At 41.7% G+C, this 27,066-nt stretch overlaps 1 protein-coding gene across 1 annotated transcript; it reads left to right on the top strand.

Annotated features, from left to right (window-relative positions):
• Window positions 1-1,367: 1,367 nt before the first annotated feature.
• pofut2 (protein O-fucosyltransferase 2) lies at window positions 1,368-21,246 on the top strand. The gene is made up of 9 exons (XM_064944430.1): window positions 1,368-1,576; window positions 7,786-8,036; window positions 12,051-12,195; window positions 12,540-12,650; window positions 12,893-12,959; window positions 14,673-14,798; window positions 15,021-15,201; window positions 16,191-16,314; window positions 17,329-21,246. The coding sequence occupies exons 1-9, from the start codon at window positions 1,386-1,388 to the stop codon at window positions 17,480-17,482; spliced, it is 1,350 nt and encodes a 449-aa protein (XP_064800502.1). The 5' UTR covers window positions 1,368-1,385; the 3' UTR covers window positions 17,483-21,246.
• The last annotated feature ends 5,820 nt before the right edge of the window (window positions 21,247-27,066 follow it).

Raw genomic sequence — 27,066 nt, 5'->3', positions numbered from 1 at the left:
GCGCGTGTGCAATAACTCAATCGGGCCTTGTACTCCTTTTAAACAATGTAATTAAACATTTAAAAAACTTTGGCAAAGGTTAACGTCTACAAAACGTTGATCACTCTGTTCGTAAAAGACTGCAGTTTTTTGGAACATAAAACTGTATTGAGATCAAATGTTTCGTTGATTAAATATATTGCAGAATATCGGCCAAAATCTGTCTCGCTCCGTCTTCTCCCACTGCCTGTCACTGGGCTTCCTCTCATCACCATATTTGGTGGTGAGTGGAAACGCCTACCGGATGCTTCAGATGTGAAACATCGGGATCATTCTTCTATCTTGTAGTGATACTTGTGGGTGTGTTCGTAAATTCCCTCTGGCTATCTACTCCGATTTCAGACCACTCTGGTCTGTGTGCCAGAGCACAGAACAACTGATGAATTTACTAACACTCAACACCCGTTGAATATGGCCCGTGTCAGTAAAGCGTAAATCCATTGTTGACAGCAGAACAGTTATAGTCACCAACGCTCTGGATAACATGAAAACAGCTCTGCTTAGGGCGAGTAAACTAGTCAGTGAGGTGTTATATCATTTGTGTGTGGAAGTAGCTAGTGTAACGGATGTGAAACGGCTAGCTTAGTTAGCGGTGTGCGCTAAATAGCGTTTCAATCGGTAACGTCACTTGCTCTGAGACCTTGAAGTAGTATAGTGGAGCGATGGGTAACGATGCTTCGAGGGTGACTGTTGTTGATGTGCGCAGAGGGTCCCTGGTTCGCGCCCGGGTATGGGCGAGGGGACGATTTAAAATTATACTGTTACACTAGCAAGCTTCGGCGCTTGACTGCCGTTGTGAGGTCCAGAACACTCGGATCAACCCTACTCCACCGTCAGAACGTCCAGTGTGTGCTCTGAACGCTCCGATAACGAAAGCCTCTGAATTTACAAACAGACAATTCAATTCAATTTCCCTTGGCATGGGAAACATGTGTTAACATTGCCAAAGCAAGTGAGGTAGATAGATAATATGCAAAAGTGAAATAAACAATAGCAATTAAACATACATAAGTTTCAGAACAATAAAGACATGAATCTGACAATGCTCTGAATTTACGACAATTTGACAACGCTCTGAGCGTACTCCAGAGTGAATTTACGAACTCATCCGGTAACAGATACTGGGTGCGTTCGTAAATTCGCTCTGACTACGATTTACTACGATTTCAGAGCACTCTTGTCTGAATGTGTCAAAGCGCAGAGTAACTGATGAATTTACGAACAACCAGAGCGCAGGTTTACTTTACGAACACACCCACCGTTAACAAATTGTTACACAAATCAATGCAGTTGCTATGTAACCACAGACGCTTCACACTCCCGGAAGTGCGTTGCTTAAATAAAAAATGGCGGACCACAGATTTAGCAGAGGTTTCAAATCGCCAGTGTTGTGGCTTTTTTCTGTGCAATCTTTAATCAAAATGTGTTTGTCTATTCTCGCGTTGAGCGCTGTAGTCGTCGAATGTCAAATTGAAGATACATTCCGAGCAGGAAATAGCGTTTTTTCACCGGCTGTTGCAGCAGCACGGGATCTACGGTAGGGGGTGCAGGCTAAACACAATGGCCTACATATGCTATAGCTTGTATTTCAATATTGTATTATTGGGACGCATAGAATATGTTATTTGCTTCTAGAGCAGTCATTTTAGTTTTAAAAAATGTGCTCAAGACGTGTGATACACAATGTAATCAGAAATCATTCTATAAACTGAGAATATATTAAATCTGCCTGTTTATATGCCTTTGCTGTTGTTGGTTCCATGTTTTGTGCTACTGCCATGTTGCGTTGCTGCCATACTGTTGTCTCAGGTCTCTCTGTATGTAGTGTTGTGGTGTCTCTCTTGCCGTGATGTGGGTTTTGTCCTATGTTTTTTATTTTTAATCCCAGCCTCCGTCGTCGCAGGAGGCCTTTTGGTAGACTGTCATTGTAAATAAGAATTTGTTCTTAACTGTCTTGCCTAGTTAAAGGTTAAATACAAATAAAACCTGTATGGCAGGCACAACACGAACACAAAATGTTCAAATGTAGGCTACAGTTGTCCGCCTGACCGCCGATGAGTGAACATCACCTGGGTATATGGGAGGTATAGCTCACTGCCCTCAAGTGAGCAGACACTTGCAAAGCCATCCGCTCTTCATTTTTCGGGTGAAATTGTGCGCAAATACACAACACTTTACGGTGTCGCGTGTTTTTCTGGTGGGGAAACTGAGTCTGATGCACTGTCATGTACAGATAGATAGATGATAGCCACAAATCATTCTAAGCAAATAGTTTGAAGAACACTTATCCAATCTTCCATAATCAAAATTATACCAAATCGTTTATTTCATTATTACACAGTAAAATTGGATGGTAAACTTTTTATCACGTTTGACACTAGTACATTACTAATCCATTGTCATTAACATTGCAAAGCATAACATGCACATATTATGACAGCTACAATGCCATCTAAGATGGTTGAAATCGTGAAACATGCAGCAGAAGAAAAAACCATGGTGATGACCCTGGTCAAAGTGTGCCGTCTTTTCAAGAAAACGTGTCAGCCATACCTGCCCATAATATACATAAGGACGGACATAGAGGAAGAAATCATAGGCCTACCAGATCGCACACTACAGACCAGTATAGTGTCAGTAAATAACATTTGTTGAAATCGCAGAAAGATATAGTGGACTAGCCCTCAGGCTGAAAAAAACTACAAATACTAACACATGGGTGTTTTGGAGTGATATATTTATGGAGAGGTTAACTGACATAGGGGCGCCTGATTAACTCAATGTTTTGGATGGACAACTTGGGTTGGTAGCAAGATGAGCTACCTTATTTATTGCAGGTGAACAATAGAGTTGACGTGCAGCTATTTGGTCTCTCATCCAGGGTTTTAATCAAAACCAACACTGCTTAACTTTTATATTTGTCACTGATGATTAGCAATGTGCTATGTTGAGAATGATTATTAAGAAACCTCTTCATAACTAAATATATTCACTGTTGCTATTGAAGTCATTCCAAAGAATAGGTTTAACAGAGCAAATCAAAGCTCGCGCTCCGGTACCGCTTGCCATGTGGTTGCAGAGAGAACAGTCTGGGGTGGCTGGGGTCTTTGACAACTTTTAGGGCCGTACCAGGCAGTGATGCAACCAGGATGCTCTCGATGTTGCAGCTGTAGAGCTTTTTGAGGATCTGAGGACCCATACCAAATATTTTCAGTCGTCTGAGGGGGAATAGGTTTAGTTGTGTCCTCTAAATGACTGTCTTGGTGTGTTTGGACCATTCTAGTTTGTTGGTGATGTGAATACCAACGAACTTGAAGCTCTCAACCTGCTCCACTACAGCCCTGTTGATGAGAATGAGGATGTGCTTGGTCCTCCTTTTCCTGTAGTCCACAATCATCTCTTTTGTCTTGATTACATTGAGGGATAAGTTGTTATTCTGGCACCGCCCAGTCAGGTCTCTAACCTCCTCCCTATAGGCTGCCTCGTCGTTGTCGGTGATCAGGCCTACCACTGTTGTGTCATCTGCAAACTTAATGATGGTGTTGAAGTCGTACCTGGCCATGCAGTCGTGGGGGAACAGGGAGTACAGGAGGGGACTGAGCACACACCGCTGATGGGCTCCGATGTTGAGGATCAGCGTGGCAGATGAGTTGCTACCTACCCTCACCATCTAGGGGCGTCCCGTCAGGAAGTCCAGGATCCAGTTGCAGAGGGAGGTGTTTAGTCCCAGGATCCTTAGTTTAGTGATGACTTTCGAGGGCACTATAGTGTTGAACGCTGAGCTGTAATCAATGAATAGCATTCTCACGTAGGTGTTCCTTTTGTCCAGGTGGGAAAGGGCAGAGTGGAGTACAATAGAGATTACATCATCTGTGGATCTGGTTGAGCGGTTTGCAAATTGGAGTGCATCTAGGGTTACTGGGATAATGGTGTTAATGTGAGCCATTACCAGCCTTTCAAAGCACTTCATGGCTACGGACATGAGTGCTACTATAGTCATTTAGGCAGGTTACCTTAGTGCTCTTGGGCACTATGGTGGTCTGCTTGGAGCGTGTTGGTATTACAGACTCAATCAGGGACATGTTGAAAATGTCAGTGAAGACACCTGCCAGTTGGTCAGCACATGCCCGGAGCACACGTCCTGGTAATCCGTCTGGCCCAGCGGCCTTGTGAATATTGACCTGTTTAAAGGTCTTACTCACGTCGGCTAAGGAGAGCATGATCACACAGTCATCCGGAACAGCTGATGCTCTCATGCATGCCTCAGTGTTGCTTGCCTCGAAGCGAGCATAGAAGTTATTTAGCTCGTCTGGTAGGCTCATGTCACTGGGCAGCTCGCGGCTGTGCTTCCCTTTGTAGTCTATAATAGTTTGCAGACCCTGCCACATTCAACGAGCACCGGAGCCGGGGTAGTACAATTCGATTTTAGTCCTGTATTGGCGCTTTGCCTGTTTGATGTTTCATCGGAGGGCATAGCAGGATTTCTTATAAGCTTCCGAGTCCCACACCTTGAAAGCGGCAGCTCTACCCTTTAGCTCAGTGTGAATTTTGCCTGTAATCCATGGCTTCTGTTTGGGGTATGTATGTATGTACAGTAACTGTGGGGTACAGTCACACTAGTACTATGACAGCTACAATGCCATCTAAGATGGTTGAAATCGTGAAACATGCAGCAGAAGAAAAAACCATGGTGATGACCCTGGTCAAAGTGTGCCGTCTTTTCAAGAAAACGTGTCAGCCATACCTGCCCATAATATACATAAGGACGGACATAGAGGAAGAAATCATAGGCCTACCAGATCGCACACTACAGACCAGTATAGTGTCAGTAAATAACATTTGTTGAAATCGCAGAAAGATATAGTGGACTAGCCCTCAGGCTGAAAAAAACTACAAATACTAACACATGAGTGTTTTAGAGTGATATATTTATGGAGAGGTTAACTGACTTGGGGGCGCCTGATTAACTCAATGTTTTGGATGGACAATTTGGGTTGGTAGCAAGATGAGCTACATTATTTATTGTAGGTGAACACTTGTTTAAAAATATATATATATTTTTACTATCTATCCCTTTGAAACATCTTGTTTATTACTTGTTACTTTACTACTTGTTGTACTTTATATAACTTTGAAGTTATATCCTTCAAATTAGAAGTCGACGGATTAATCGGAGTGGCCGATTAATTCGTTTTCATAACAATTGAAAATCGTTATTTTTGGACGCCAATTTGGCTGATTTTATTTATTTATTTTTACACCTTTTATTTAACAAGGCAAGTCAGTTAAGAACACATTCTGATTTTCAATGACGGACTAGGAACGGTGGGTTAACTGCCTCGTTCAGGGGCAGAACGACAGATTTTTACCTTGTCAGCTCCGGGATTCAATCTTGCAAATTTACGGTTAACTAGTCCAACGCTCTTACCACCTGCCTCTCACTGCACTCCACGAGGAGCCTGCCTGTTACATGAATGCAGTAAGAAGACAAGTTAAGTTGCTAGCTAGCATTAAACTTATCTTATAAAAAAACAATCATCGCTAGTTAACTATACATGGTCGATGATATTACTAGTTCATTTAGCGTGTCCTGCGTTGCATATAATCGATATCGGTGCGCATTCGCGAAAAAGGACTGCCTTTCTTAAAATCAATACACAGAAGTATATACATTTAAACCTGCATATTTAGCTAATAGAAATCCAGGTTAGCAGGCATTAAACCAGGTGAAATTGTGTCACTTCTCTTGCGTTCATTGCACACAGAGTCAGGGTATATGCAACAGTTTGGCCCGCCTGGCTTGTTGCGAACTAATTTGCCAGAATTTCACGTAATTTTGACATAACATTGAAGTACAATATGTCAGCAATATTTAGACTTAGGGATGCCACTCGTTAGATAAAATACGGACCGGTTCCGTATTTCACTGAAAGAATAAACATTTTGTTATCGAAATGATAGTTTCCGGATTCGACCATATTAATGACTTAAGGATCATATTTCTATGTGTTATTATATTATATATAATTAAGTCTATGATTTGATAGAGCAGTCTGACTGAGCGATGGTACGCAGCAGCAGGCTCGTAAGCATTCATTCAAACAGCACTTTAGTGTGTTTTGCCAGCAGCTCTTCACAATGCTTTAGGCTTGAAGTCATAAACAGCTCACTGCTTAACAGCTCCCGAGTTTAGACTGGTGTAACCGATGTGAAATGGCTAGCTAGTTAGCAGGGTGCGCGCTAATAGCGCTTCAATCTGTGACGTCACTCGCTCTGAGACTTGGAGTAGTTGTTCCCCTTGCTCTGCATGGGCTGCGGCTTTTGTGGAGCAATGGGTAACGATGCTTCGAGGGTGGCTGTTGTCTGTGTTCCTGGTTCGAGCCCAGGTAGGGGCGAGGAGAGAGACAGAAGCTGTACTGTTACACTGGCAATACTAATGTGCCTAAAAATAATATCCAATAGTCAAAGGTATATGAAATACAAATGGTATAGAGAGAAATAGTCCTATAAATCCTATAATAACTACAACCTAAAACGTATTACCTTGGAATATTGAAGACTCATGTTCAAAGGAAACACCAGCTTTCATATGTTCTCATGTTCTGAGCAAGGAACTGAAACGTTAGCACATATTGCACTTTTACTTTCTTCTCCAACACTTTGTTTTTGCATTATTTAAACCAAATTGAACATGTTTAATTATTTATTTGAGGCTAAATTGAATTTATTCATGTATTATATTAAGTTAAAATAAGTGTTCATTCAGTATTGTTGTAATTGTCATTATTACAAATACATTTTAAAATCAGCCGATTAATCGGTATCAGCTTTTTTTGGTCCTCCAATAATCCGTATCGGTATCGGCGTTGAAAAATCATAATCGGTCAACCTCTACTTCAAATGTGGATGTAAATACTGGTGATAGGGTAGATTGGGGGTACATCCCCTTAAGGAAAATGTCTATTCTCAGAGAAAAATAAGTTTGTTAAGATTTACAGATGTGAAAAATGGCTTTCCTTTGGCAACATTTTCTTTAATGAGTGTACAGACGTGTCAAAATGTTTAACATCCAATTTGACTGTCTTAAAATTATAATTCATCGAAGTTCACTCCAATATAAAGTAAACTAGAGTTTTTCTAGTATTGAAGCTGGCATAATGTGGGCATGCTATGCGTTTCAATTTTAATGACAATGGATTACTAATGTATTAGTGGCAAAATGTTTACCATCCATTTTAATTGTAATTATAATCCATCAAATGTCACTGTAATTTAAAGAAAACTAGTGTTTTTCTTATCTTGTAGCTGTCATAATATGGGCATATTATGCTTTGAATGTCAATGACAATGGATTAGTGATGTACTAGTGGCAGACATGAGAAAATGTTTGCCATCCAATTTTACTGTGTTAAAATTGATTAATGTTACCTCAAAGTTCACTGAAATAAAGATTAACCAGTTATATTAACCCATATTTTAAGTTGGCATAATATGGGCATCGTATCAAAATATTTGTTGATAAGGCGCTTGTCTCTGTATGTGCATGACAGTGCATCCTACTCAGTTTCCCTACCAGAAAACACATGATACCGTAAAGTGTTATGTATTCACGCACACAAATTGGCTCACTTGACCACAGTGTCTAGCTCCAACAGAACTCATGTTTATGAGGCTGCCAGCCAGGCGCATAGCCTAATAGTATTATATGTTTCATTGTGTTCTATCTCTATATCTTTATGCTGCCAGGTACCTGCTTTACGACATCAACCCCCCAGAGGGTTTCAACCTTCGTCGGGACGTGTACATTCGCATGGCATCCCTGGTGAAGACCCTGAGGAGACACAGTGACTGGGTGCTGGTGCTGCCCCCCTGGGGACGTCTTTACCACTGGCAGAGCCCAGACATCCACCAGATCAGGATCCCCTGGGGAGAGTTCTTCAGCCTCACCAGCTTGCAGGGCAACGTGCCTGTCATAGAGTACGAAGAGTTTATAGCTGGTGAGTTCAGCAGTCTCATACCCTTTTCCACGCTCCACGCTACAGAGCTGACCTGATTCGAACTGAGCTGGGCCTCGTTTCCCAGAGCCTTCGTAGCAAACATCGTTAGAACCATCTTACCATGTATCTTTAGTGGTCGATGTGTTTCCCCGAGCCTTCGTTAATAACGTGACTACAAAGTTGACTACAAATACAATGTTGCAATTGTTACAAACAAGTGAAGGATAAAATCTTTCAAATGAAATCCGAGATGACTGCCTTAAAAAATACATAGGCTGCAGTGCCTTCAGAAACCACTTGCATTTTTTTCAGATTTTGTTATGTTAAAAAGTGGGTTTAACCCTTAACGTAATAAAAAAAAGAAGGGCCTATGTAGCCCTTCTGCATCTCCGGTGAAAGGTGAGTGGCTAGAGTGGTGTTTGTCAGACCACGAGTCATCCCAAAAATTGGTCTTCTCACAAAACCGTCTGAACAGTTTGGCCTACAAGCCACTCTATGGCAGGATGAGACTCTAACGAACACAATTGTTTCGTGAGAAGAACAATTTTTGGGATGTCTCATGGTCACAGGACTCAGCCAGGCCCAGCCAATCAAAGTTAGTTTTCTCCCACAAAAATTACAGACATAAATACTCCTCAGCAATCCCGCCAAGCCCCCCCCCCCCCCACCCCCTCCTGTGCTGGCGTGGTTACACATGGTCTGCGGTTGTGAGACCATTAGGATGTACTGCCAAATGCTCTAAAATTACATTGGAGGCGGATTATGGTAACGAAATTAACATTAAATTATCTCGCAACAGCTCTGTTGGACATTCCTGCAGTCAGCATGCCAATTGCCTGCTCCCTCAAAACTTGAGACATCGGTGGCATTGTGTTGTGGGACAAAATTGCACATTTTAGAGTGGCCTTTTATTGTCCCCAGCACAAGGTGCATCTCTGTAATGATCATACTGTTTAATCATCGTATTGATATGCCACACCTGTCTGGTGGATGAATTATCTTGGTAAAGGAGAAATGATCACTAACAGGGTTGTAAACTCATTTGTGCATATAATTTGAGAGAAATATGCTTTTTGTGATTATGGATCTTGGATTTCAGCTCATGAAAAATGTCACTAACATGTTGGGTTTATATTTTTGTTCAGTATACATCTCAGTTGTTTTGCTCTAGGATGCCCACAAGTCTCAAAAGACTCGTCTGAAGATCCCCTGTACCAGTTCAAAAAATTTGTGGGAGTATAGTGTATTCGGAAAGTTTTCAGACCCCTTCCCTTTTTCCACATTTTGTTACGTTACAGCCTTATTCTAATAAGGATGTTTTTATAAGAAATTCTCATCAATATTTCCACAATACTCCATAATTACAAAGTGAAAACAGGTTTTTAACAATGACAGTGCATGTCAGAGCAAAAACCAAGATATAAGGTCGAAGGAATTGTCTGTAGAGCTCCGAGGCAGGATTGTGTTGAGGCACAGATCTGGGGAAGGGTACCAAAACGTTTCTGCAGCATTGAAGCTCTCCAAAAACACAGTTGCCTCCATCATTCCTAAATGGAAGAAGTTTGGAACCACCAAGACTCTTCCCAGAGGTGGTCGGCCGGCCAAACTGAGCAATCAGGGGAGAAGGGCCTTGGTCAAGTAGTTGACCAAGAACCTGATGGTCACTCAGACAGAGCTCCAGAGTTCCTCTCTCAGGTCTTTTATGGTAGAGTGGCCAGACGGAAGCCCCTCCTCAGTAAAAGGCACATGACAGCCCGCTTTGAGTTTGCCAAAAGGCACCTAAAGGAATTTCAAACCATGAGAAAAAAAGATTCTCTGGTCTGATGAAACCAAGATTGAACTCTTTGGCCTGAATGCCAAGTGTCACATCTGGAGGAAACCTGGCACCATCCCTACGGTGACGCATGGTGGTGGCAGCATCATGCTCTGTTTCAGCTGCAGAGACTGGGAGACTAGACAGGATCAAGGGATCGAGATCCTTGATGAAAACCTGCTCCAGGGTGCTCGAACCTCAGACTGGGGCAAAGGTTCACCTTCCAACAGGACAATGACCCTAAGCACACAGCCAAGACAACAATGAGTGGCTTCGGGACAAGTCTCTGAATATCCTTGAGTGGCCCAGCCAGACTTGAACCCGATCGAACATCTCCGGGGAAACCTGCAAATAGCTGTGCAGCAACACTCCCCATCCAGAACTTGAGAGGATCTGCAGTGAACAATGGGAGAAACTCCCCAAATACTGGTGTGCCAAGCTTTTTAGTGTCATAACCAAGAAAACACCAGGCTGTAATCGCTGCCAAAGGTGCTTCATTAAAGTACTGAATAAAGGGTCTGAATACTTATGTAAATGTAATATTTCAGTTTTTATTTTTAATACATTTGCTAAAGTTTCTAAAAAAACAGTTTTTGCTTTGTCATTATGGGGTAATGTGTGTAGATTGATGAGGATTAAAAAAAATCTATTTATAATAAGGCTGTAACGTAAAAAAACATGTGGCAAAAATTAAGGGGTCTGAACTTTCAGAATGCACTGTATATGGAGATAGTTTAGTGCCTAAAATAAATGGGAAAATATATGTAAAGAAAAATACATATAGTTTCTTGATCTTTCTTATATCTCTCATTAAATGTATTTCCTCTTTTTGACACCTTGAAATAGATTTAATTGTAAAAAAAATAAAAAATTGTCAAGGATATTCACAAAATTCTAACATTAAAACACAATTATATGTCGATTAGATAAGTATTCAACCCCTTGAGTCAATACATGTTAGTACATGTCACTTTTGGCAATGATTACAGCTGTGAGTCTTTCTGGGTAAGTCTCTAAGAACTTTGCACACCTGGATTGTACAATATTTGTCCTTTATTCTTTAAAAAATGCATTAATGTTCTGTCAATTTGGTTGTTGGTCATTGCTCTACAGCCATTTTCAAATCTTGCCATACATTTTCAAGCTGATTTAAGTTAAAACTGTAACTAGGCCACTCAGCAGCATTCAATGTCGTCTTGGTAAGCAACTCCAGTGTATATTTGGCCTTGTGTTTTAGGTAATTGTTACACTGGCAAATCTAAAGTGCCTATAAGAACATCCAATAGTCAAAGGTATATGAAATACAAATGGTATAGAGAGAAATAGTCCTATAATTACTATAATAACTACAACATAAAACTTCTTACCTGGAAATATTGAATACTCATGTTAAAAGGAACCACCAGCTTTCATATGTTCTCATGTTTTGAGCAAGGAACTTAAACGTTCGGTATCGGTATCGGTATCGACATTGAAAAATCTTAATCGGTTAACCTCCACTGCAAAGTATTGACTTTGGGGGGATAATAGTTATGTACGCTCAAGTTTTCAGGTTTTTGGTATTTTTTTCTTGTTTGTTTCACCCCAAAAATATTTTGCATGTTCAAAGTGTTGTATAAATCAAATGATACAAACCCCCCAAAAATCTATTTCCAGGTTGTAAGGCATCAAAATAGGATGGGGTGAATACTTTCGCAAGGCACTGTACATTTTGCGACTAGGCTGCTGTCTGTAATTTTTGCCTGAATGTGTTTCATAATATGTGACAACATGTGCGCAATGATGTGCCCAATCTGTGATTTAGTGCATTATTTAGTGCTCGTAAATATGATGCATCTGGTATGATCACCGTAAGTTACATCGCAGCTGGAAACGAGTCCCTGTACCCGCCTCGCCTGGTTTTGTATCCACCATAGTTGCTGGGATCGTGCTGGAAAAGCCATTGTAAAAGAAAAATATCAGAGTACCGTTCTGGTCACCCCTCAGACATTTGAGTAAATGCCCATGTTTTTGTGGTTGGTCGACTTTCCCTGACATCTGGCTGATTTCCATTTCTTTCCTCTGTTTAGGATTGTTCCATAGGTATAATTTATGCATAATGATACATGGTTATAAAGGCTTATACATGCTTATAAGAAGATATAAAACATTATACCTTCAGGCTTAAAGTAACATGTTATATTTCTGTGTTTTTGCTCCAGAGTCTGGAGGCCCATTTATTGAACAGGTCCTGGTGCTACAGAACTACGCTGAAGGGTGGACTGACGGGAAATGGGAGGAGAAAGTGGACCAGCGACCCTGCGTTGAACGGTTATTGTACTCCAAAGACAAACAGGGTTATTACAGGTACAGTAATCACCAGGTTCAGAGATGGATAGGAACACAATAGATTCAACACAATACATTCCAAAGATGCATAGGACTACTGCATGTGGACTCTAACAATGAGTTTGGCATCTGTGCTTACCTACCTTTTATGTCTCGCGAAGTTGAATTATCAAAGGTAAATACTTGTTTCAGCTATTAAAATGTGTTTTATGGCAGTGGAACGAGCTGTAGTAGTAGTATAGTGGGTGTAGTGAATATGACTTATATTCATATAAATAAAATTGTCATGTTTGTTGTGAGCAGTTTTCCCTAATTTGAAAGCATGTCTCACCTCTTTCTTCTCCTTCCTTTCCCGCTGTTAGAGGATGGTTTTGGGGCTATGAGGAAACCAGGGGTGTGAACGTCACTTGTCTGTCAGCTCAGGGCCACGCCTCCATCCTGGCACCACTCCTGCAGAACAACATCACATCAACGTGAGTCAATAAATGTGTGTTTGGCTAAGATAGATACAATTATTGAATCCTAATCTTCTTGTATAAGGATGTGTATTAATTATACCACTATTACAGGTTTAATGTGGACTTCCTATTTAAACTAAAACAAAAAGTAATATTCTAGAGTTGGCAGCATAGTCTTTATTGGATTTGTTGTATGTACTGTATGAGATGTGGACATTTGTTCACTGATGGAGCTCTTTCCTTTCATATCCCCGCAGTTCTGTGATGTTGGACAAAGCAGAGACTGTCCTCCATGATCACTACGCAGGAAAGGACTACTGGGATGTAAGTCTGATGTCAAGTTGTAAAGAATGTATCTATGTCTGGTAATGGTTAACAATCTACAATCATACAGTTGAAGTCGGAAGTTTACATACACTTAGGGTGAAGTCATTAAAACTAGTTTTTCAACCACTCCACACATTTCTTGTTAACAAACTTTAGTTTTGTCAAGTCTGTTAGGACATCTACTTTGCATGACATAAGTCATTTTTCCAACAATTGTTTACAGACATATTATTTCACTTATAATTCACTGTAACACAATTCCAGTGGGTCAGACGTTTACATACACTAAGTTGACTGTGCCTTTAAACAGCTTGGAAAATTCCAGAAATTTATATCATGGCTTTAGAAGCTTCTGATAGGCTAATTGACATAATTTGAGTCAATTGGAGGTGTACCTGTGGATGTATTTCAAGGCCTGGTTCATCCTTTTGAGCAGTTTCTAAACACCTGAAGGTACCACGTTCATCTGTACAAACAATAGTACGTAAGTATTAAACACCATGGGACCTCGCAGCCGTCATACCGCTCAGGAAGGAGATGCGTTTTGTCTCCTAGAGATGAACGTACTTTGGTGTGAAAAGTGCAACACAATCCCAGAACAACAGCAAAGGACCGTGTGAAGATGCTGGAGAAAACAGGTACAACATCTTATATCGACGTAACCTGAAAGGCAGCTCAGCAAGGAAGAAGCCACTGCTCCAAAACCACCGTAATTATTTTTTTTACCTACAGTTTGCAACTGCACATGAAGACAAAGATCGTACTTTTTGGAGAAATTTCCTCTGATCTGATGAAACAAAAATGGAACTGTTTGGCCATAATGGCCATCTTCTTGTTAGGAGGAAAAAGGGGGAGACTTGTAAGCCAAAGAACAACATCCCAACCGTGAAGCACAGGGGTGGCAGCATCATGTTGTGGGGGTGTTTGCTGCAAGAGGGACTGGTGCACTTCATAAAATAGATGGCATCATGAGGGGGAAATTATGTGGATATATTGAAGCAACATCTGAAGACTTCAGTCAGGAAGTTAAAGCTTGGTCGCAAATGGGTCTTCCAAATGGACAATGACCCCAATCATACTTCCAAAATTGGACATTAAAGTCAAGGTATTGGAGTGTCCATCACAAAGCCCTGACCTCAATCCCATAGAAAATTTGTGGGCAGAACTGATTAAAGTGTGTGCGAGCAAGGAGGCCTACAAACCTGACTCAGTTACACCAGCTCTGTCAGGATGGATGGGCCAAAATTCACCCATCTTATTGTGGGAAGCTTGTGGAAGGCTACCCGAAGCATTTGACCCAAGTTAAACAATTGAAAGGCAATGCTACCAAATACTAATTGAGTGTATGTAAACTTCTGACCCACTGGGATTGTGATGATAGAAATTAAAGCTGAAATAAATCATTCTCTCTACTATTATTCTGACATTTCACATTCTTAAAATAAAGTGGTGATCCTAACTGACCTAAGACAGGGAATTTTTTACTAGGATTAAATGTCAGCAATTTAATTTTGAGTTTAAATGTATTTGGCTAAGGTGTATGTAAATTTCCGACTTCAACTGTATATTGTAATTAATTATAGGTCATATTTCATAGAAATCTGGTAACACTGGATAGTTACTTTAATGCAGATTTGTGAATAGTTCTTTCCTGATTTGTTTAACACTCCTCAATTTTGTCTAAGTCTTTTTGTGTCTTCTCCTCTGTAGACTCGCCGCAGTATGGTCTTTTCCAAACACCTGCGTCTCCTTGGGGACGAGTTCCGTGCAAAGTACCTGAACTCCACAGATGAGCAGGACCAGACCGTATACAATGAGGACTGGACTCGCATTAAGGTTTTCAGACCTTTTCACATACATACACGCCTCGCACATTTAAATTACATGTATTTATCTATCCACATTGATTACTTGTTGCACTAGCAACATGTACTGTGTGGGAAAAATGGGGGGGGGGGTGTGTCTTAAGCTAAGAATAGTTCTGTTTTGCTATTAGTGGGTGATTTTAATTGGGCATGAATGGTTTGACGTGTTATTAATTTCTGTGTGTAAACTCAGAATAAGCTGGGTTCTGCCAGAGGGGGGCCGTACCTGGGTGTCCACCTGAGAAGGAAGGATTTTATCTGGGGTCACAGAGAGGATGTGCCCAGCCTCAAAGGAGCTGTCAAGAAGATCAGGGACCTCATGAAGAAAAACAAACTAGACAGAGTCTTTGTTGCCACTGACGCAGATGAGGAAGGTACAGTTGTACTTTGGTGCCATTGATTGATGTTGAATGCAAAATAAATATGTTGAAAATAAAGCCATTCATATTTGCAGCCCTAAGAAAATAACAAAATAATTGTGTTAGGAATTAGAATTTCAGTTGACTTTTGAAATGGAATTGACCCCAACCGTATAACCCAGTAGAGGTTTGGCAGGTTTATGCTGTCTGTAGCCTACTCCACAGAGAGTCACGTTGGGCGTGTGTTAGGGTGGGTAGTCTGTTCTTTTTCTATGTTGTATTTCTGTGTTTGGCCTGGTATGGTTCTCAATCAGAGGCAGCTGTCGATCGTTGTCTCTGATTGAGAATCATACTTAGGTAGCCTTTTCCCACCTGTGTTTTGTGGGTGATTATTTTCTGTTTAGTGTTTTTCATCACCTTACAGGACTGTTCGTTTGTCGTTTTTGTTGTTTTGTTCAGTTGTTTTATTAAAAATATGAACACTTCCACGCTGCGCATTGGTCCTCTCTTTCTCTGGACGACAACCGTTGCAGAGTGTCTGTGGGTTATACAATGACATTAAGGATTGTCTTTTTCGTCAGCTCTCCAGACAAAATTCTAATTTTAACGGACTCGATGAAAATAACAAATCGTGTGAAATTTTATCAGGTAACAATAATGTAAATACCTGTGCCAAAGCCTGCCACCTTATCCCCCAACAGGGATGTTTCTTTATAAATGACTAATTGTCCTTTTTCTACTGTACTTTGTTTTTTGATTATGCTTACATGTGTATGATATAATGTATTATACAGTAGATAACGCCTGTACCATGTTTGACTATGATTGTTTTTTAGTGTCTCAAAACTAAATTTGAGTTGTTGTTTTTGTATTATTGTGTCATTGTGGAGTGACACTTCAATACACTTTTCTAATCTAATCTCTAGATCTAGACAATAGGGCCAGTCAGAGTATGGCGCTAAGGCCAGTGGGTTCCTGATGAGGTATCTGTCTGTCTTGTGCAGAGCTGGAGGAGCTGAAGAAAATATTACCAGAGATTACACGCTTTGAACCCACCTGGGAGGACCTGGAACTACTCAAGGACGGGGGCGTGGCTATCGTTGACCAATGGATCTGCGCACATGCCAGGTACAGCTCTCCTCACATGTTCCACCATTCAGTTAAAAGAAAGTGTTGCACAATGTGTGCAGACAGAGGGTGGGGAGCTGTGACAATTACACATGATGCAGACATTCTTGTACTTTTCTTTTGTTGAAGTGCACACGAGCATACTGTAGTTAAACAGCTTTTGTTACCCTCACGTTCTGTAGGATAGTGGGTCATGTGATACCACTTACAGTATTATAATTATTTTATTAGGCTGTAAGTTTCCTTTAAGATCATATTTTTATCAAATGTCTGTAAAGGGAATTCGATTGTCAGAGCAGTGTAAAAATAGTCCGAAACAATTCCTTAAAATATTTGAGGTTTGCTTTACATCATCATTACTCGACATCAAAATGTTTAAATGTAATAAGCCACCCATGATAGAGGGATAAACAGAATAATTTAAATACGCTTGAAGGAGTAAAGTAAGATCATTGAAGTTTTTGTATCCCATTTTAAATGTGAGATGGCAGATCTAGGTGTTCATGATAAGACTCTGTACTTCAAACATACTGTATATATATTGTACTCTATATTGTCTAAGATTCTGCTGTTAAATTAAGTAAATATTTTCAACTGAACTAACGGATCATATGGTACAATAGTTGTCTTTGTCACCTGTGTACGTCAGACCCACATATGGACCTGAAAGCCATTGTCCCTTATAATCACATGGTCTGAGGGTGCATTCCAGTCACATTAGTTTCTGGATCACACCACTAGAAATATATTACAGTACTGGAGTGTTAAACACATCATTACACTTCTACTGCACTTTAGAATATTTGCACTGCATTTAAATCAATAGTATTAGCCTGTTGTGTACTGTATGGGGTGATGAGGAATGTGAAGTCTATTGTATACTGTATTTCATGTGTTGAAGACTTTCTATTGATTTGATACTTGTAAAACGGACTTGTCTTTCTTAATTGCCCCTGGTGGGATAGATATAGTTGCATTGAATTGAATTCCCTCTATCGCCCTCCCATTTCCCAGGTATTTTATCGGAACATCTGTGTCAACCTTCTCTTTCCGGATCCACGAGGAGAGAGAGATTCTGGGATTCGACCCCAAAACTACCTACAACCGCTTCTGTGGGGACAGCGAGAAGGAGTGTGAACAGCCCACACACTGGAAAATAGTTTACTAATGCAATGATGTGACACCCCTCTCAACAGCTCTCAAAGAACATGCCAATTGCAGTGTTAAAGTGGAGCTTTGTTTTTATATATACATTTAAAGTCGGACGTTTACATACACTTAGGTTGGAGTCATTAAAACTCGTTTTTTAACCACTCCGCAAATGTCTTGTTAACAAACTGTAGTTTTGGCAAGTCGGTTAGGACATCTACTTTGTGCATGACACAACACATTTTTCCAACAATTGTTTACAAACAGATTATTTCACTGAATCACAATTCCAGTGGGTCAGAAGTTTACATACACTAAATCGACTGTGCCTTTAAACAGCTTGGAAAATTACAGAAAGTGATGTCATGGCAGTAGAAGCTTCTGATAGACTAATTGACATTATTTGAGACAATCGGAGGTGTACCTGTGGATGTACTTCAGGCCCTACCTTCAAACTCAGTGCCTCTGCTTGACATTGTGGGAAAATCAAAATAAATAAGCCAAGACTTCAGAAAAACATTATAGACCTCCACAAGTCTGGTTCATCCTTGGGAGCAATTTCCAAATTACAGAAGTACCACGTTCATCTGTACAAACAATTGTACGGAAGTATAAACACCATGGGACCACGCAGCCGTCATACCACTCAGGAAGAAAACGCATTCTGTCTCCTAGAGTTGAACGTACTTTGGTGCAAATATTGCAAATCAATCCCAGAACAACAGCAAAGGACCTTGTGAAAAAGCTGGAGGAAACAGGTACATATTATCTATATCCACAGTAAAACAAGTCCTATATCGAAATAACCTGAAAGGCCGCTCAGCAAGGAAGAAGCCACTGCTCCGAAACTGCCATTAAAAAAAGCCAAACTACGGTTTGCAACTGCACATGGGGACAAAGATCATACTTTTTGGAGTCTGACGAAACAAAAATAGAACTGTTTGGCCATAATGACCATTATGTTGGCGGAAAAAGGGGGTAGCTTGCAAGCCAAAGAACACCATCCCAACCGTGAAGCACGGGAGTGGCAGCATCATGTTGTGAGGGTGCTTTGCTGCAGGAGGTACTGGTGCACTTCACAAAATAGGTGGCATCATGAGGAGGAAAATTATGTGAATATATTGAAGCAACATTTCAAGACTTCAGTCAGGAAGTTAACGCTTGGTCTCAAATGGGTCTTCCAAATGGACAATGACCCCAAGAATACTTCCAAAGTTGTGGCAAAATGGCTTAAGGACAACAAAGTCAAGGTAGTGTCCATCACAAAGCCCTGACCTCAATCATATAGAACATTTGCTGACAACTGAAAAAGCATGTGTGAGCAAGGATGCCTACAAACCTGACTCAGTTACACCAGCTCTGTCAGGAGGAATGGGCCAAAATTCACCCAACTTATTGTGGGAAGCTTGTGGAAGGCTCCCTGACACATTTGACCCAAGTTAAACAATTGAAAGGTAATGCTACCAAATACTAATTGAGTGTATGTAAACGTCTGATCCACTGGGAATGTGATGAAAGAAATGAAAGCTGAAGTAAATCATTCTATTATTCTGACATTTCACATTCTTAAAATAAAGTGGTGATCCTAACTAACCTAAAACAGGGAATTTTTACTATAATTAAATATCAGGAATTGTGAAAAACTGAGTTTAAATGTATTTGTCTAAGGTGTATGTAATCTTCCGACTTCAACTGTATATATGTACAATATATGTTCTAATAGTGTTTTTTGTGTCATGTTTTTATTGTTTTGAGAATTGTGCAACCTGTGATTAGACAAAAACCTTCAAATACTTTTTAAAGAACAGATGTTTTATAGGTCAGATGTTTTCAAGGTCACCACTTTATTTTCACTTGTTTGCACTCATGTCTGCTAACTTTACATATATAAACCATTGTTTTATCTATCATAATGGCAGCACCTAGTATGAGTGAAAATGATAATCAGATTTGGCTGATAGTAATGGTATAATAATGGTATACAGTTCCTTTCAGAAAGTATTCAGACCCCTTGACTTTTTCCACATTTTGTTACGTTAAAGCCTTATTCTAAAATTGATTAAATAAAAAAATCCTCAGCAATCTACACACAATACCCCATAATAACAAATCAAAAACAGGTTTAACATTTTTTTTTGAATTTATCAAATAAAAAGACAGACACCTTATTTACATAAGTATTCAGACCCTTTGCTGTGAGACTCGAAATTGAGCTCAGGTGCATCCTGTTTCCATTGATCATCCTTGAGATGTTTCTACAACTTTATTGGAGACCACCTGTGGTAATTTAAATTGATTGGACATGATTTGGAAAGGCACACACCTGTCTATATAAGTCCCACAGTTGACAGTGCATGTCAAAGCAAAAACCAAGCCATGAGAGCTCAGAGACAGGATTGTGTTGAGGCGCCCATCTGGGGAAGGGTACCAAAACATTTTTGTAGCACTGAACGTCCCCAAGAACACAGTGGCCTCCATCAATCTTAAATGGAAGAAGTTTGGTCGCCTGGCCAAACTGAGCAATCGGGGGAGAAGGGCCTTGGTCAGGGAGGTGACCAAGAACCCACTGGTCCCTCTGATACAGCTCCAGAGTTCTCTGTGGAGATGGGAGAACCTTTCAGAAGGACAACCATCTCTGCAGCATTCCACCAATCAGGCCTTTTATAGTAGAGTGGCTATACGGAAGCCAGTCCTCAGTAAATGGCACTTGATGAATACCTGCTCCAGAGCGCTCATGACCTCAGACTGGGGCGAAGGTTCACCTTCCAAAAGGACAATGACCCTAAGCACACAGCCAAGACAATGCAGGAGTGGTTTTAGGTCAAGTCTCTGAATGTCCTTGAGTGGCCCAGCTAGAGCCCGGACTTAAACCCGATTTAACGTCTCTGGAGAGACCTGAAAATAACTGCAGCAATGCTCCCCATCCAACCTGACAGAGCTTGAGAGGAATTCTATAAACCTGTTTTTGATTTGTCATTATGGGGTATTGTATGTAGTTGATGAGGTGAACTAACCATTTAATCAATTTTAGAATCCGGCTGTAATGTACAAATATGTGGAAAAAGTCAAAGGGTCTGAATACTTTTAGGGGAATTATTTGTTGGGGTAACATGAATTGAAAGAGCAGTGTCTTCTTTTATTTACTTCTGCCAATTCAAAGTCTATTTGGTTGTGAATCGTCCTTATTATGCTGGACCACATTTTGGTGAGCTTGAGAAACCTTTGTTCTTTTTGTTTTGTTTTCCTTTGTTTTGTTTTCCTTTGAGTGTAGCCTATGATAGAAACGTTGCTGCTTGGTTGACAATGCAGTTTTCCAACAGAGAGAAGCAGATATGTGGCTAAATATAATATGTTGATGTGCCATTTTTGTTCCACTTGACCTGTTAAAAGGTAAGTCCAAAGCCACATAGTGAACATGGATGGACCAGTTTATTATGGTGAAACTTCAAACATTATCTATATTTTATATGATCAGATATCAACATAACTCTGACAAAGATTACACTTACAGTAACGTTTGTTCTACAGACTACATGTACTGTATAAAAATTGAATGACAAATGTTGTGACATTTTTGTACTTTTCCAATTGTATGACTGTCATTTGGGAAAGGATTTCATTTTAAACTATTTTCAAGACTCTAAATCAGAGCCCATACCATATTTTCACTGATTACATCATCTTTTTTCTTTCCTTTTTCTTACAACAAAAGGACTGACACAATGATATCACCTGTCAAGATGTTCTAAGGTGACCGCCATTAAAGAGGCTATTTTCAAAGAACTAGACCCAGCCCTGTTTTTATTCATGAGAATGCAAATATGTTCAATGACGATGAGGACATGTATTGGTTCATTTCAAGAGGAAAAACCTCAGAATGTATCTTATCAGTTGATCAAATACAGTTTGTTTGTACAATTGAGAGTTAATTTTTTTAATAATGAGAGTTGACTACTATAGCACAACAGTAGGCAATAATCATATTCAAGAGTTAGTTGTTTGGCTATGAGAGAGGAGTTTTGCAAGTCATTGTATATGTTTTTCAAGTCTGAAATAGTTCAATGTACACTACCGTTCAAAAGGGAGGGGGTCACTTAGAAATGTCCTTGTTTTTTATTAAAGAAAACATCAAATTGATCGGAAATACAGTGTCGACATTGTTAATGTTGTAAATGACTATTGTAACTGGAAATGACTGATTTTTAATAGAATATCTACATAGGCATACAGAGGCCCATTATCAGCAACCATCACTCCTGTGTTCCAATGGCACGTTGTGTTAGCTAAACCAAGTTTATCATTTTAAAGGGCTAATTGAACATTAGAAAACCCTTTTGCAATTATGTTAGTACAGCTGAAATCTGTTGTTCTGATTGAAGAAGCAATAAAACTGGCCTTCTTTACACTATTTGAGTATCTGGAGCATCAAATCAAATTGTATTTGTCACATGCGCCGAATACAACCGGTGTAGACCTTACAGTGAAATGCTTACTTACAAGCCCTAAACCAACAATGCAGTTTTAAGAGACATTTCCCCAAAAAATAACAAATAATTAAAGAGCAGCAGTAAAATAACAATATTGAGGCTATATACAGGGGGTACCGGTACAGAGTCAATGTGTGGGGGCACCGGTTAGTCAAGGTAATTGAGGTAATATACTGTATATACATGTAGGTAGAGTTATTAAAGTGAATTATGCAAATCAAATCAAAAAGTTTATTTGTCACATGCGCCGAATACAACCGGTGTAGACCTTATAGTGAAATGCTTACTTACAGGCTCTAACCAATAGTGCAAAAACGTATTGGGTGAACAATAGGTAAGTAAAGAAATCAAACAACTGTAAAAAGACAGGCTATATACAGTAGCGAGGATACATACAGACACCGGTTAGTCAGGCTGATTGAGGTAGTATGTACATGTAGATATGGTTAAAGTGACTATGCATATATGATGAACAGAGAGTAGCAGTAATGTAGTGGGGGGGTTGGGTTCAATTACAGGCTCAAAATGGCCAGAAACATATAACTTTCTTCTGAAACTCGTCAGTCTATTCTTGTTCTGAGAAATGAAGGCTATTCCATGCGAGAAATTGCCAAGAATCTGAAGATATCGTACAACACAGTGTACTACTCTCTTCACAAAACAGCGCAAACTGTCTCTGACCAGAATAGAAAGCGCAGTGGGAGGCCCCGGTGCACAACTGAGCAAGAAGACAAGTACATTAGAGTGTCTAGTTTGAGAAACAGACGTTGCAGAAGTCCTCAACTGGCATCTTCATTAAATTGTACCTGCAAAACATCAGTCTCAACGTCAACAGTGAAGTGGCGACTCTGGGATGCTGTCCTTCTAGGCAGAGTTGCAAAGAAAAAGCCATATCTCAGACTGGCCAATAAAAGTAAAAGATTAAGATGGGAAAAAGAACACAGACACTGGACAGAGGAAGATTGGAAAAAAAGTGTAATGGACAGACAAATCTAAGTTTTGAGCTGTTCGGATCACAAAGAAGAACATTCGTGAGACGCAGAGAAAATGAAAAGATGCTGGAGGAGTGCTTGACGCCATTTGTCAAGGATGGTGGAGGCAACGTGATGGTCTGGGGGTGCTTTGGTGGTGGTAAAGTGGGAGATTTGTACAGGTGAATGGGATATTGAAAAAGGAAGGCTATCTCTCCATTTTGCAACGCCATGCCATACCCTGTGGATGGCGTTTAATTGAAGTCAAATGTCCTCCTACAACAGGACACTGACCTAAAGCACAGCTCCAAACTATGCAAGAAGTATTTAGGGAAGAAGCAGTCAGCTTGCATTCTGTCTATAATGGAGTAGCCAGTACAGTCACCAGATCTGAACCCTATTGAGCTGTTGTGGGAGCAGCTTGACCGTATGATACGTAAGAAGTGCCCATCAAGCCAATCCAACTTGTGGGAGGTGCTTTAGGAAGCATGGGGTGAAATCTCAACAGATTACCTCAACAAATTGACAACTAGAATGCCAAAGATCTGCAAGGCTGTAATTGCTGCAAATGGAGGATTATTTTATGAAAGCAAAGTTTGAAGAACACAATTATTATTAAAATTAAAAATCATTATTTATAACCTTGTCAACATCTTGACTATATTTCCTATTCATTTTGCAACTAATTTCATGTATGTTTTCATGGAAACAAGGACATTTCTAAATTTCCCCAAACTTTTGAACAGTAGTAAAGGTTTACACAAGCACTGTGTTTTCTCAACCAAATACCATTAGGTTAGTATAAATCAAATCAAATTTATTTATATAGCCCTTCATACATCAGCTGATATCTCAAAGTGCTGTACAGAAACCCAGCCTAAAACCCCAGACAGCAAGCAATGCAGGTGTAGAAGCACAGTCGCTAGGAAAAACTCCCTAGAAAGGCAAAAACTTAGGAAGAAACCTAGAGAGGAACCAGGCTAGTGGAGATTATAACAGAACATGGCCAAAATGTTCAAATGTTCATTTACATTTAAGTCATTTAGCAGACGCTCTTATCCAGAGCGACTTACAAATTGGTGAATTCACCTTCTGACATCAGTGGAACAGCCACTTTACAATAGTGCATCTAAATCATTTAAGGGGGGTTGAGAAGGATTGCTTTATCCTATCCTAGGTATTCCTTGAAGAGGTGGGGTTTCAGGTGTCTCCGGAAGGTGGTGATTGACTCCGCTGTCCTGGCGTCGTGAGGGAGTTTGTTCCACCATTGGGGGCCAGAGCAGCGAACAGTTTTGACTGGGCTGAGTGGGAACTGTACTTCCTCAGTGGTAGGGAGGCGAGCAGGCCAGAGGTGGATGAACGCAGTGCCCTTGTTTGGGTGTAGGGCCTGATCAGAGCCTGGAGGTACTGCGGTGCCGTTCCCCTCACAGCTCCGTAGGCAAGCACCATGGTCTTGTAGCGGATGCGAGCTTCAACTGGAAGCCAGTGGAGAGAGCGGAGGAGCGGGGTGACGTGAGAGAACTTGGGAAGGTTGAACACCAGACGGGCTGCGGCGTTCTGGATGAGTTGTAGGGGTTGAATGGCACAGGCAGGGAGCCCAGCCAACAGCGAGTTGCAGTAATCCAGACGGGAGATGACAAGTGCCTGGATTAGGACCTGCGCCGCTTCCTGTGTGAGGCAGGGGCGTACTCTGCAGATGTTGTAGAGCATGAACCTACAGGAACGGGCCACCGCCTTGATGTTAGTTGAGAACGACAGGGTGTTGTCCAGGATCACGCCAAGGTTCTTAGCGCTCTGGGAGGAGGAAACAATGGAGTTGTCAACCGTGATGGCGAGATCATGGAACGGGCAGTCCTTCCCCGGGAGGAAGAGCAGCTCCGTCTTGCCGAGGTTCAGCTTGAGGTGGTGATCCGTCATCCACACTGATATGTCTGCCAGACATGCAGAGATGCGATTCGCCACCTGGTCATCAGAAGGGGGAAAGGAGAAGATTAATTGTGTGTGGTCTGCATAGCAATGATAGGAGAGACCATGTGAGGTTATGACAGAGCCAAGTGACTTGGTGTATAGCGAGAATAGGAGAGGGCCTAGAACAGAGCCCTGGGGGACACCAGTGGTGAGAGCGCGTGGCGAGGAGACAGATTCTCGCCACGCCACCTGGTAGGAGCGACCTGTCAGGTAGGACGCAATCCAAGCGTGGGCCGCACCGGAGATGCCCAACTCGGAGAGGGTGGAGAGGAGGATCTGATGGTTCACAGTGTCGAAGGCAGCCGATAGGTCTAGAAGGATGAGAGCAGAGGAGAGAGAGTTAGCTTTAGCAGTGCGGAGCGCCTCCGTGATACAGAGAAGAGCAGTCTCAGTTGAATGACTAGTCTTGAAACCTGACTGATTTGGATCAAGAAGGTCATTCTGAGAGAGATAGCGGGAGAGCTGGCCAAGGACGGCACGTTCAAGAGTTTTGGAGAGAAAAGAAAGAAGGGATACTGGTCTGTAGTTGTTGACATCGGAGGGATCGAGTGTAGGTTTTTTCAGAAGGGGTGCAACTCTCGCTCTCTTGAAGACGGAAGGGACGTAGCCAGCGGTCAGGGATGAGTTGATGAGCGAGGTGAGGTAAGGGAGAAGGTCTCCGGAAATGGTCTGGAGAAGAGAGGAGGGGATAGGGTCAAGCGGGCAGGTTGTTGGGCGGCCGGCCGTCACAAGAAGCGAGATTTCATCTGGAGAGAGAGGGGAGAAAGAGGTCAGAGCACAGGGTAGGGCAGTGTGAGCAGAACCAGCGGTGTCGTTTGACTTAGCAAACGAGGATCGGATGTCGTCGACCTTCTTATCAAAATGGTTGACGAAGTCATCTGCAGAGAGGGAGGAGGGGGGGGGGGAGGAGGAGGATTCAGGAGGGAGGAGAAGGTGGCAAAGAGCTTCCTAGGGTTAGAGGCAGATGCTTGGAATTTAGAGTGGAAGAAAGTGGCTTTAGCAGCAGAGACAGAGGAGGAAAATGTAGAGAGGAGGGAGTGAAAGGATGCCAGGTCCGCAGGGAGGCGAGTGTTCCTCCATTTCCGCTCGGCTGCCCGGAGCACTGTTCTGTGAGCTCGCAATGAGTCGTCGAGCCACGGAGCGGGAGGGGAGGACCGAGCCGGCCTGGAGGATAGGGGACATAGAGAGTCAAAGGATGCAGAAAGGGAAGAGAGGAGGGTTGAGGAGGCAGAATCAGGAGATAGGTTGGAGAAGGTATGAGCAGAGGGAAGAGATGATAGGATGGAAGAGGAGAGAGTAGCGGGGGAGAGAGAGCGAAGGTTGGGACGGCGCGATACCATCCGAGTAGGGGCAGTGTGGGAAGTGTTGGATGAGAGCGAGAGGGAAAAGGATACAAGGTAGTGGTCGGAGACTTGGAGGGGAGTTGCAATGAGGTTAGTGGAAGAACAGCATCTAGTAAAGATGAGGTCGAGCGTATTGCCTGCCTTGTGAGTAGGGGGGGAAGGTGAGAGGGTGAGGTCAAAAGAGGAGAGGAGTGGAAAGAAGGAGGCAGAGAGGAATGAGTCAAAGGTAGACGTGGGGAGGTTAAAGTCACCCAGGACTGTGAGAGGTGAGCCGTCCTCAGGAAAGGAGCTTATCAAGGCATCAAGCTCATTGATGAACTCTCCTTAGGGAACCTGGAGGGCGATAAATGATAAGGATGTTAAACTTGAAAGGGCTGGTAACTGTGACAGCATGGAATTCAAAGGAGGCGATAGACAGATGGGTAAGGGGAGAAAGAGAGAATGACCACTTGGGAGAGATGAGGATCCCGGTGCCACCACCCCGCTGACCAGAAGCTCTCGGGGTGTGCGAGAACACGTGGGCGGACGAAGAGAGAGCAGTAGGAGTAGCAGTGTTGTCTGTGGTGATCCATGTTTCCGTCAGTGCCAAGAAGTCGAGGGACTGGAGGGAGGCATAGGCTGAGATGAACTCTGCCTTGTTGGCCGCAGATCGGCAGTTCCAGAGGCTACCGGAGACCTGGAACTCCACGTGGGTCGTGCGCGCTGGGACCACCAGATTAGGGTGGCCGCGGCCACGCGGTGTGGAGCGTTTGTATGGTCTGTGCAGAGAGGAGAGAACAGGGATAGATAGACACATAGTTGACAGGCTACAGAAGAGGCTACGCTAATGCAAAG

This window comes from Oncorhynchus masou, chromosome 29, assembly GCF_036934945.1.
Source record: "Oncorhynchus masou masou isolate Uvic2021 chromosome 29, UVic_Omas_1.1, whole genome shotgun sequence".
In the NCBI taxonomy this organism is placed as follows: domain Eukaryota; kingdom Metazoa; phylum Chordata; class Actinopteri; order Salmoniformes; family Salmonidae; genus Oncorhynchus; species Oncorhynchus masou.
Note: the sequence above shows the minus strand (reverse complement) of the source record. Positions and strands in the feature narration are given on the sequence as shown.